Source organism: Thalia democratica, unplaced genomic scaffold (genome assembly GCF_965202585.1).
Source record: "Thalia democratica unplaced genomic scaffold, ktThaDemo2.hap1.1 HAP1_SCAFFOLD_1809, whole genome shotgun sequence".
NCBI lineage: Eukaryota > Metazoa > Chordata > Thaliacea > Salpida > Salpidae > Thalia > Thalia democratica.
The window spans coordinates 1-11852 of record NW_028140617.1 but is presented as its reverse complement, the minus strand read 5'-3'; the positions used below and the strand labels follow the sequence as shown (position 1 = coordinate 11852).

The 11852-nt window shown below is 23.3% G+C and overlaps 1 protein-coding gene across 1 annotated transcript; it reads right to left on the bottom strand.

Annotated features, from left to right (window-relative positions):
* Window positions 1-799: 799 nt before the first annotated feature.
* Window positions 800-10463, bottom strand: LOC145848882 (uncharacterized). Its single transcript, XM_082954088.1, has 5 exons — window positions 10350-10463; window positions 10030-10149; window positions 9688-9814; window positions 1792-1931; window positions 800-1100 (listed from the first exon to the last, which is right to left on the bottom strand). Exons 2-5 carry the CDS (start codon window positions 10146-10148, stop codon window positions 998-1000), a joined length of 489 nt encoding a protein of 162 aa, XP_082810214.1. The 5' UTR covers window position 10149; window positions 10350-10463; the 3' UTR covers window positions 800-997.
* Between the last annotated feature and the right edge of the window lie 1389 nt (window positions 10464-11852).

The window sequence follows — 11852 nt, the reverse complement described above, 5'->3', positions numbered from 1 at the left end:
GTAAGTTGACTTTCTAAATTTTAATATTTTTTACTAAAATTTCATATTTTCGATTAAAAGTATGGGACTTTTAATACTTTAGCACTTATTACAAAGTAATACAACTGCATTTGTTGTTGATATATTTTGGAATAGTCTACATATAATGGAAATTATTTTTATGTTGAAATGACAAGGACTAAGCTATTTAAAACTTTAATTTTAATACTTTAAAGTACTTTAAATCATTAAAATTAAAGTAGTTCGTTTGTATACAAAACGTATTATTTCCTCTTAGTCATAAGTTTATTTTTTTAACAATTTTAACAAAATATAAAGTGGGATGCATTATCAAAGAGTTACTATGCGAAAAATCGCATTAATATTTCAAATTGTAAGCAAAGTTTAAGTCAAATAGGTTTAATATTTAAAAAAAAAATTTAAGAAGCTTAAAATTCTTTAATGTTTTGGTTTTCAGTAAGTTATATTAATAATGTATTTTAAAAACATAATCTTAAATTTACAAACTATAAACCGTAGCTATCAAATAGCAAAAAATAAAAAAAGTATTTCATCTTATACTTTTTATTTAATCATAAGCTTATTATTTATTTTAAAAAAAGACTATTTCTTTAAAATAAAATGAATTCACAAAAATTTTGAGCAACAGTTATCAAATTTGTAAATTATGGTTATTTTAACTAAGTAAATAAAAGTTTAAAAGATGATAGATAAACATAATCATTTGATCAGAATACTAACTTTTAAAAATGTAAGAAAAAGTATTGCAAGTTAAAATAATCATTATTAGCGAGTATATTATATATTTTTTATCAGCTTTCTTTAAAGAAAAATTCCTTAATACCAATCGCCGTGAACTCAAACATAAAAAACGGTAACCAATGCTAAAAAGTAACACTAAAAGTAATAATAAGCAATTTTCTTTAACAAGATCAAGTCGAAATCCTTTTCATCTTAATTATTTTTAGAACTGCCACTAGTTAGACTTATACGATATCTAACAAATAACTTTAACTCTAGTGTTCAATTTCAACAACTTCATTTGGAGTTCTTTACAAGCCTTAGCTTTTGTAATTGCAGCTATGAGCTGTGCATTGTAACTGTAGAGTAAATCAAAATTAAGTTATTATTTAGAGATGAACTTATCGTAAATATGATTGTATTTATTGTTATAGTAGCTTCTTACTTTAAGTAATATTATAGTTTTTACCACATAATAATTATAAAAATAAAATGTTTTTAAGTCTTTAAACTTTTTATTGTGCTGTTTTATATTGTTATTTTTGAGCTAGTAGTATTTTTAAACTTTTCAAATTATAAACAGCTTATATTTTTAATGTTTTACTCTTTTCATGAGAAGTATACTTAACAGATTGTTTTTTTTTGTTGTAATTAAATTCAGTTCATTTTGGTAATTAATAAACTTTCCAAGTAAAAATTTTAAAAAAGTTAATCAAAAATAACTATTTATTGCAAACTAAGTTAGTTTGACTTGTTATTGATTTTAAACACAGTTAAATATTTAAATAGGTCTAAAAAGTTATTTTTAAACCATTTTATATACGTAGAATGAACTGGGTAGAATAATTGCAAACCAACTTTATTTTTGCTGCTATGAATCTATAAACTCTTTTTAGTTAAAAATTTATGTAACTGTGTTATAGTTGTAGTTTTTTCCTACTCATGTTATGTATATGAATAAATCATACTCATATACTTATTTTTTATAATTAATTTTGTCAACATTATATACAAATCAACTGTACACTTTTTTAACTTAAAACTTCTTACTTAGCGACTCTGGAGTTAGTATATTGAGATTTGTGTTTTGGCACGTACACTGGGGGGTAGGTCTTCACTTCGACTTTGAAGCCAGCGTTCGGTCCCGAAACGTGATCCCTCATAAACTTGGCTGCGTCTGCTTTACTAACCTGAAAGACGACATCTAATAATTTACTATCAGTATTTAATTTGTTACTGAATCGCAAGCAAATTTGTTTTCGTTCAGAAAATGTTAAAGCTTATTACGGTTGAAAAAAAATTGCCTGTACTTTCTTCTTTATTTTCAACTATCTTATTGAGTATAAATTTCAATGTCTGTTTTAAATAACTAAATTTTTTGATAGGTGTGAAATAAATAACACTTAGACAATATTATGGTAAAAGCTAGAAGATGTATGACGTTCTTTTCAAAGTCAAGCTTATGCTCCTACTCGATTATAATATTGGGTAGTATATTATAAAGTTTTGCATTAAAGTAAAAGTTTAAATAAGCTTTTCACAGTTTAGGATTTTTCAACTTTATTTTTTTAAATGCACATATACTAACTTTCATTAACATGCTATTTGTGAACTAAATATAGATTTCAACGGTAATACACTCAACAATGTTCAAGTTTTCTTTTGTATTTAATAAATAGATATTTGCTTTTAGTTTAAGGAAAAAGGTATAAATAGTTCAAATAATAATGTTAATTTTTTTCTGTTACACCATACGCGTCTCAAATTTAAGAATACGCATTTTTCAAATATTTTTTAAATTAAATATACTAACCTAAATTTCAAAAACTTATTTTTATGTAGCTGATAGACTTCTAAGTATATCTTCATGTGTATTAACAATATTTAATTTAAATCATGAAAACCTTAAAAAGCTTTATGACATCAAATATTTGCCAGAATATTTTTTCCATATAAATACACTTATTACCGTTTTATAAAGTCGTATAATGAAGATAAATTTTACTAAGCTTTACATCAAAATAAAGTTTCAACCAAATAAACTTATTTTATTGTTAGTAAATTAAATTCTAAAAAACATAAGCTTTTCTTTAATAACCATCCTGATAAAACTAATCTTGATAAGGTTTTTAAATATACTTTTTTTTAAGTTTAGTAGAAAGGTTGTTCTTAACTACGTACTAACCATAAAAATTAATGTTAGTTTTTTAATTATTCCAAACGGTAAAATTTTTTCAATTAAACGTCAAGTAGAGTTATTATAATAAACTAATGAGATAGCCGTAAGGGGTTTATTGTATTGATTTATTTAATTGTTTGTATCTAAAAATATACTTGGATTGTGGTCTAATGTCCTGTGTGTAGGTTGAAATTTGTATGGTGAATTATAAATTTAGTGCTTTTCAAAGCTACCACAATAACAAAGCCGCAGCTCATTTTATAACATTTTGGTTTTACTTAGTAACATTTTTAGAAATAACTATTGTATATTTTAAATTTCACTTAAGATATTACATCATTTTTTTAACTAAAATGTTTTCATGATATCATATTTAATACAGTTGGTTTTAGGTTGTCCTTTTTCGGAGACTTATTTCATTGTTTTACGGCAAGCTTATGTTAGTGCATAAACAACTTTGGTATTTCCGAATAAAAAATGTAGCAGATAGCTAAAGATTTCATTGTTTAAGAGAGTACACCTTGTTATTTATGTTACAAAAACTTTTGAGCTTATTCTTAAGTTTTTTTTAATTTGGAAAATTTTGTGAAAATTAAAATTAATTAAAGTAAAAAGTAGTTTATTTCGCAAGCATTTAAAGCATTTAAAACTAGAATATTTTCCTAATGTAAAACTCTGATTATTAATTAATTTTATTTTTAAACTAAACTTTTTTTAAATTTAATTTTTAACTAAAAGTATGCTAGCAACTAATGAGTTAAATGAAACCAGTTAATGTTGTACTGATTGTTTTTATACCAAAGGTGTTTAATTAACATATTTCTTAAAATAAAGAAAGTCGTGTAATAACTAAAACAAAGAAAAGAACTGTATGTTTGATCTATTTTTCTATCTTTTCTAACATGTAATAAATTTAGATACTGAAGCATTACACGATAACACATAGATGCTTGTTCTTCTCATTTTAATCTGTTAGTCGAACTTCTGCATGAAAAGCAACTAATTAAAGTGTAAAAATGTTTTTCTCAGAAGTTTTAAAATTTAATATGTTTCACGGCAAAGCTTTTAATAAGCTGGAAAGTGTTCAAAGAAACAAGATAGAAAAATATTAATTTTAAAGCTGACAGCAAACACACAAATAAACATACTTAGATCTACTTTGAAATTAGTAGCTTCAACTTTAAATTTGTACTACTTTCTCTTTAGAATATTAACTAAAACTTGTTTTAGATTTTCGTTGGGTAAATTTTTAGATGTTTTTATATGCTTATATGTTATGTATTTTTAATCGAATGTAAATTGTTTTTCTTTACGTTGTACTTTCTAATAAGTATGCATAGATGAGCTGACTTGTCATGATAGGTTGAATTTAAAATCATGCAAAACAAGTAACGCGTTTGTAAAACTTAAAAATAGCTTAAATCTAATGATCTTAGCTATTTACAATAACTTTTGATAAAATATATAGATAATGTTAATGTAACGAATGCTCATACATATTTTTTAAAAACAGTACAAGTATTTTTATTGTATAAAATTATTTACACTAGGTTTACTTGTTTAATTATTGCACTTCTAAAACTAAATTGTGTAAAAATAAGTAATTTTTTTTTACAAATTAGTTTATTTAGAATAGTTAGAGTTTTTATAAGTTTACGATAATTAGATTACCAAAATTGTTTAAGTTCGATGAAAAAGTATAATTGTCAAATTTTATTTTGACATTAACAGTTTAAAACCTTATTTTAGATTCATTTTACTCAATATTGTAAGTTTAAACTTTAAACTCTTAAATGTAATACAATAACCAATTTAGATTTTCCAGTACTTTATATGAAATTTATTTTTTAAAGCCATGCACAAAACAGCAACTTTAAAAGACTAGCTACAAACTTGTATAAATATTAATTAAACAAAAATACTAATGTAAACAACTTTTTCTGAAAAATGTTCTATTTCAGTTTTTTATTATTTTTGTTATTTTTTGTCGTGATATATTATTTTAATTTACTTTTGTACCAGTGGTTTATTAACATAATAGCATGTCTATAACCTGCGCTTTAACTAACTCATGCATGGAGCAAAGTTAATCCAATATGTTATAGTTATAAAATAAGACAAGTTTGTATTTACATTGCAGTAAGAAAACTTCGCTGGGTGTTTAAAGTGTAATAAAAACGTTTTAAAATAAATAAAAGTGACGATATTTTATTAACACTTTTATTAATTAAACAATTTAATGATAAGTTTTTTGTTTTTTATATTTATTTTTAGATATCAATAAAAAAATAAACATGTAAGTCGAATTGAGATCTATTAACAAAAAAGTTTTTGTATCACCTTTTACTTTATTTTATTTTACTATAAAATCAATGCTAAAACAATACTTGTAAAAAGCTTAAGTTTGTTTATAATTAAAATATTAAAAAATATAAACAGTTTTAAATAAGTTAAAAAAGTCAACTAGACTTACTTGTATACTTATATAAGCTATTTAATGCCTAATCTGTTTAAGGTTAATTTTTAGACTAACAACTTGTATAGCTCTTTATACTAGCATGTTTGTTTAATAAAATAGGCTGAGTAAACAAGTTATGTTCATATTATTACTTTTAATTCTTAGTAGTTTATTTTATTAATTAATATATAAATGTCCCAAGCAAAAGTTATTTGTATTTTAGTTCTATATATATATAGATGTATATGTATAAAGTATTAAGTTTAACCTGGTAAGAATATATTTTTCTAAGCTACGATCGGATGTGATAGGATAAAGTTAGAAATTAAAAGTTTGTTAAAAATATGACTTAAGTTAATTATTTAATACTACTTTAAATTTAAGCCTACTTTTACGAAGTATAAAAAAAAATCTTGGTAATCAGAAATTTTTCATCATGCTTTGTTTAATTTTTTCATATCCTGCAAATTTTTAGTTACTACAACACTTAATAGGTATTTGTTCATCGGTTTTAGTTTGTTTAAATGTTATATTTTCAGTATTTTTTTATAGCAGTCAACACAATATCTAGTTACCTAACTTAATAAATGATAAAATAAAACTTTAATTTTATTAAAACATATTAAATCTAATTTGTTTAAAGATTGTTTAAATAAAGATAGGTAACTATTAATTTTTCCAATCTTTTTTTTTTTTAATTAAGTATCAAGTATAGCAATAATACTTTTTAGTTACAAAAGTTACTCCATAAACTTGTTGAATCTTTCATAATTTCTATAAGCTAGTCTATCAAACAAAAGTAATAAAATAAACAAAACATTTATTTAAAGTTTTATTCTGAGTTTAAAAATAGATAGCCAGTAGTAAACACTAAAACCTGTTTTAAATGAAACTAAATACTTCTTAACCACTAATTCAGTAAATTAAAATTCGTCATATTTAAACTTATTCATTTTTCTTTATGTGAAATAACTATGTTACACTTTCAGAGCAATTTACCATTTTCAGAACACAAGACAGTTTAAATAATAAAGAAAATGACGTACAATTTTAATAGATGTCATAAATATTGTATATATTCCAGTAAAAATTAATTTTAAAAGCTTTTATTTTTTTAATAAATACGATCAAAACAACTTAAATACATTATTTAATTTTGTAACTCTTAAAATGTTTATCCTTCTATGTCCGTCTTTCTATGGAGTACTCTTGTGTATGTTTAAATTAAAAATTACTTTCAAATTTGGGTATAATACGAATTTTATAAAAAAAAATGTTTTAAATCTAGTTTTAAACCTACTAAAGATTTAAAACTAGTTTCAAATCTACTAAACATTTTTGATTTATTTACACATAACTTTTGGTTAGTTTACCTTAGCATTATTAATGTGGCTTTGATACAATATTTTTTATAGTTATATCTGTTACAATTAGTATGAAAAGTATTTCAATAGATTCATCTGAATGTTACATTATCAAAGTCTATCTTATAAAAATAATATAGACGAACTAATTAAGCTATTTTTGATATTATGAAGAGTATTTTTTAGAATAAATGTTTACCGCTTAAATTATACTTTAAATTTTTAAAGCAGTTTTTTTAAGAAAAAGTTTTAAAGAAAATATGTTTTTTTAATTGTCAAAAACTTTTTTTTGTAAAAATGAAACATGCCATGTAAAAACCCATAGGGAGTTTACTTTTATAAAGATGTCAGTGATTGTTATCTATATCTAAGATTTTGTCTATGTGAAAACCTGTTAATTAATTAACATATGTATACATTAGCATTTTAAAAGTTGTATCAATAATTTATTTTAGAATTTTACATTAGCAAGAATTAAAATAAACATCTATAAAATTTTCATAGGTTTCAGACATGCATAGAAGTTCATAAAACACAAAAAGTACTAGTTTTATACTTCATACACACTATGATTAGATCAAAAATTTCTTAATGTAGTAACATTTATAACGTCTAAATTATTATAATTTTAAGTTAAACGTGTATGTAAAAAATTTTGTAATGCTTATTAACATGTTTTGTATGGTGTCACAAAGTTTTTGCAAGGAAAAAAGTATACCTAACACAAAACTTTTAAACATAATTTAGATGTTTAAAGTTTATTTTACGTCAGCTTGATCTTACTAGACTTTTTTTGTAAAAGCTTAAAATCACAGTTAAAACTAATTATTATAAAACGAAAACTAAACAAACAAACTTTTTAAGGTCCAACACACTATATTAATAATAAAACGCTGAAAAATATTAAAAAGAATAAGTATTTAGGTTATCTTTTAAAAAGTCTAAATAAATTTTGTAAATATGTAAGTTTGTTGAGTTAAAAATTGAAATAAACTTAATATGCTAATTAGTAATGAAATAAAAAGAGTTTAGCATTGTTTTGTAAAAATTATCAGTTAGTTTTAGAATTTTTTCAATTTTAAGAAAACATATAAAAAAGTTGAAAATAAAAGTGTTTCCATTAAAAATTAAAAAAAAATCATTAAAGCAGCAGTTTAAAGCAAAGCAAAAAAATCACTGCATATTCATTATGTTTAATGTTTAAACATAATACGATTAAAAACATAACGCAATTCAAACTGAATTTTGTCAAAAATCATGCAAAAGCCTTAGATATAAAAAAACTGTATTCATGTAACTTCGCGTAAATAATTCTTTTTTGCTTTTTACTTTTTTTAAGTTTAACATTTAATATAAAAGCCCCTAAAAGTACCACTTAATATGAAGACATAAGTTGATGATTTTCTACTTTGTCGAAACGTTTTTAATCTTACAAGACGGTTCCGAACACTTTTTAAGTAGAGATGTAACCTTTCCGTGTCTCAAGCGTACCTTGAAAGTACATGCTTCACATTGTTGGGGGATTTACTATGCTTCTGCAATTTTTTCGAAATTTGAAAATGATCTTCAGAGTTCTACATTTCGCCAGTCTCATCTGGTGACCGCGTTTGACGTTTGGTGATGGCATGCACGGGGTGACACGAAATGAAAGTAACAAGGTTTATTTGTTTGTTAAATAAGTCTATAAACTTGTTATTAATCAAAACATGATAGTTTTTAGAAGGTAATTATTGATTATAGTTATGATAGAGCACGAATATGTTTAAGTTTTTTAAAACTGAAACAGCCTATAGCGAGCTCACTACAGTTATGCTACAGTTCAAAATAAAATTACTTGAGTAAAAGTTCTATATGTCTTATAACTTTAAACATCAAATATTTTTGTGAAACCAAATTAGTTTTAGTTTCTATACATTTAGGTATTGTACAATGATAACAAAACTAAGCTATAGTCGTTGAAAAACATTATAAAAACTGTTTTTAAGCATATAACCTACTTAAAATTTTTACTTACTTTTTTTTAATGCTTATAAAAATAAAAATAGCAGTAGTTCAACGACCTTGAATGTTTTTTATCTAAAACTGTTTAGTTTTTTATCAACTAACTTATTTATTTTCAGGTTAAACTATAGGTTAGAATTTTCAGGGTAAATTAAAGAAGTTCAAATGAATTCCATTCCATATTTTTTTTACATGTTAGTCTTAAATATAACTTTGTACGTAATATTAAAAATAATGTATTAGCTCGTTAACATTAAACAAAGATAAATATAAAAGTAATTGCTTAAGTAGACTTATTTGTAAAACTTATAAATAGCTAAATAAACTTACCCTATATTTGCTTATTTATTAGTTACCGATGAACTATAACTAGTTGAGAAACGATTGCGGATAAACACTATGGAACTTTAGCACTGTATGCATTTGAGCATTTATTTTAATGTTTATCAAAAACAAAAAAAGCATTTATTTTTTAAAGAGAACGACTCTTAATTTTGAAAACATTGAAGTAAAGTAAGCAGTTTATATGTTTGACTTATGACATTAGAACAAGTAAAATAAATGAATTCTAACAAGTATGGTCAATATACTTGGTGTGGAGAAAACCTTTCGGTCATCTTTACGGTGAAATTGTAGATAATTATATACATTAAAAAAAAATTGAGACCAAAATTTTGTTTTTTTTTTGTATATTATATCATCTCAAAAGTTAATGAAATCTTAATATATAGAATACATTGTGTACATAAAAAGTTGTTAGTTTTTTCACTAAGCATATATATTTCGAAGCGAATTCACTTTCGAACTGTTTCAGTTTTAAAGCTTTGAAAAGTATTATAACTATGCATAATAACTTTTAACAAACTCAGGTGCTTCAAATGCAAGCATATAAAATCAAAAAAAAATTATGAGATTAGTAAAGTTAGAATTTTATTTTAACTGACTTTATAAGATCCAGTATCAACACTTTCCATCAGCTGCTTTACTTTAGTCTGTCTATGTTTTTCCGCTACTCGTTGGGCAATTATACTTAAAATATTGGCTTCTGGGTTTCTTTTTTTTAAAGATGATCTAAAAAGTTATTTAAAAGCTAAGAACCTATTGGCTTAAAAATTTTTGAAATGTTTTAATGTTTAACATTATATTTTAGCGTTCATGTACTTTGAACTTATACATTTTAATATGAAATTTAATATTTTTACTTTTTAAAAGCTTTTATAACTAAAGTGGTTTAATTGAAGCACAATGCTTTTCTGTACATACATTGTTCTTTACAAACAATATACCTGTAATGATAAGGACGATCAATTCTTCTTGAAATGGAGTTAGAGCTGTAACTAGGTGCAGAAGTCACAAATGCAAGTATGGAAGACAACAATACAATAGTCATCAAAGTTGATCTCATTCTAAAACGTACACAAAAGTTTAAAAGCTAGTATAGTTTTTAAAATTAATCTTATTGTCACAGAAAATGAATTAATAAAGTTTTTTTAATAAGTCAAGGTTCCATTTGAAAAGAATACTTGCATGTAATAAATAAAATACAAAAATATTAGTTGTAATATATAATAAAATTAAAACTAGTTGAAAGTAACAAAAAGCTTACTTGCTGAAACTTCCTATAAACTCAATAAAAAGTTGAGGCAGTGTTTATTAATGTTAATTTTTTTTAAAGAAGCTATAAATAATTTAATTTTTAGTCTTGTTTATGTACTTGTGTTAAAAATTATTAACATTATACAAATTGCGCATTTGATACTTTATAGAGCAAGAAAAAAAACAGAAAAAGTTGTGCTCAAACGAGATTGCGAGAAACCTAGGAAGAAGTTATTTTGTGAGATTCTAAACATTTTTCAAAGCTACCAAACAAACAAAAAAACAGTTAATTTACAGCTAAATGTAATATTATAAACAATAAACTTTTTGTATTTCTTATATCATGAAAATACAATAATAAAGTTTTTTTAATATTTAGTACACAAGTTCAACTAAATTACGTTTAAATTTTAAAATTCATAAACTTTGAACACTTTTTACATACTTGAAAAAATATTGTTAATTAAGTTTCCTGAAATTTAAAAAATAAATTAAAACAGCTTAAATATAGAAATAGTTTTATTTAAATTTCGTTTTTCATAACTTTTAATTGATGACTTGTTTTTTTTTTAATTGTACTTTTCTAACAATTGTTGAAGTTTTAGATTAAAATATAGCTTGTTTTATTGATAGTCGCTAGTATACTGGGCTATTAATTGTGTTTTTAACATGCTTTTTACAGTATAAATATACAGATTTAGTAACAACAAAATAAATTTTGGTAAAAAAATTATTGTTAGAGTTTTTTTATAAATAAAATTTTATTGTAGCACTTTTGTACTGTTATTGACTAAATTTTATTATATTATATATAAATAGCATAACGCTTTAGTTAGTAAACATATTTTACACTTAAACTTTAAAATACTAAAACATATAACTAACACACTCAATACTAAGTTAGTGATAATTAAAAAGGATTTACACTGTAAATATAGTTTTGATCATTGTAAAACAGTGTAGTTGCTCATTAGGGAATGAAAAGATAATAAATAAATCTAGACGATTGATCGCTTGTCAACATCAGTAAAACATTGACATTGAAAATGTTATACACAACATTGCTTTTGCCTATTGCAGATGATCTAATTTTATTACACTGTAAAGCTACTCTTCACAAAATTCGACAATAAACCTTTTAATCTAAAATGTACTTTGTAAAAAAGTTTTATTTACAATTAAAAATACCATATCACAAAGTTTTATAGAAGCTTCATTATTTTTGTTTATTAAGTTATTAAGTTATATAAATAAATTTGAAATACTTTTAACAGTTATTTAGAGAATATATGGTTAGACACGCAATTTATAGTTGTAAAGCTATTAAACTTTAGCATTATGCAGTCCATCGTTTACTTCTAAAATAGCAAGAAGTATTTATAATCGTTTTTTTAGATTACTTTGTTAGCTAATAACGATAATGTTTAGCTGCTTAGGTCATAAAACAAAACTATTCTATAATTTAAAACACAGTTTATAATCTAGTACGCGACTTCAAAAATGTACAAAGTTA

What these genes read in the sequence shown, in the direction of transcription:
- LOC145848882 (XM_082954088.1), bottom strand. Translation starts at nt 10,148, where the DNA reads ATGAGATCAACTTTGATGACTATTGTATTGTTGTCTTCCATACTTGCA. An exon ending in GATCGTCCTTATCATTACAG is followed by an intron (nt 9,815 to 10,029) that starts GTATATTGTTTG and finishes ATAACTTTTTAG; the next exon opens with ATCATCTTTAAAAAAAAGAA. An exon ending in TTGATACTGGATCTTATAAA is followed by an intron (nt 1,932 to 9,687) that starts GTCAGTTAAAAT and finishes GTCGTCTTTCAG; the next exon opens with GTTAGTAAAGCAGACGCAGC.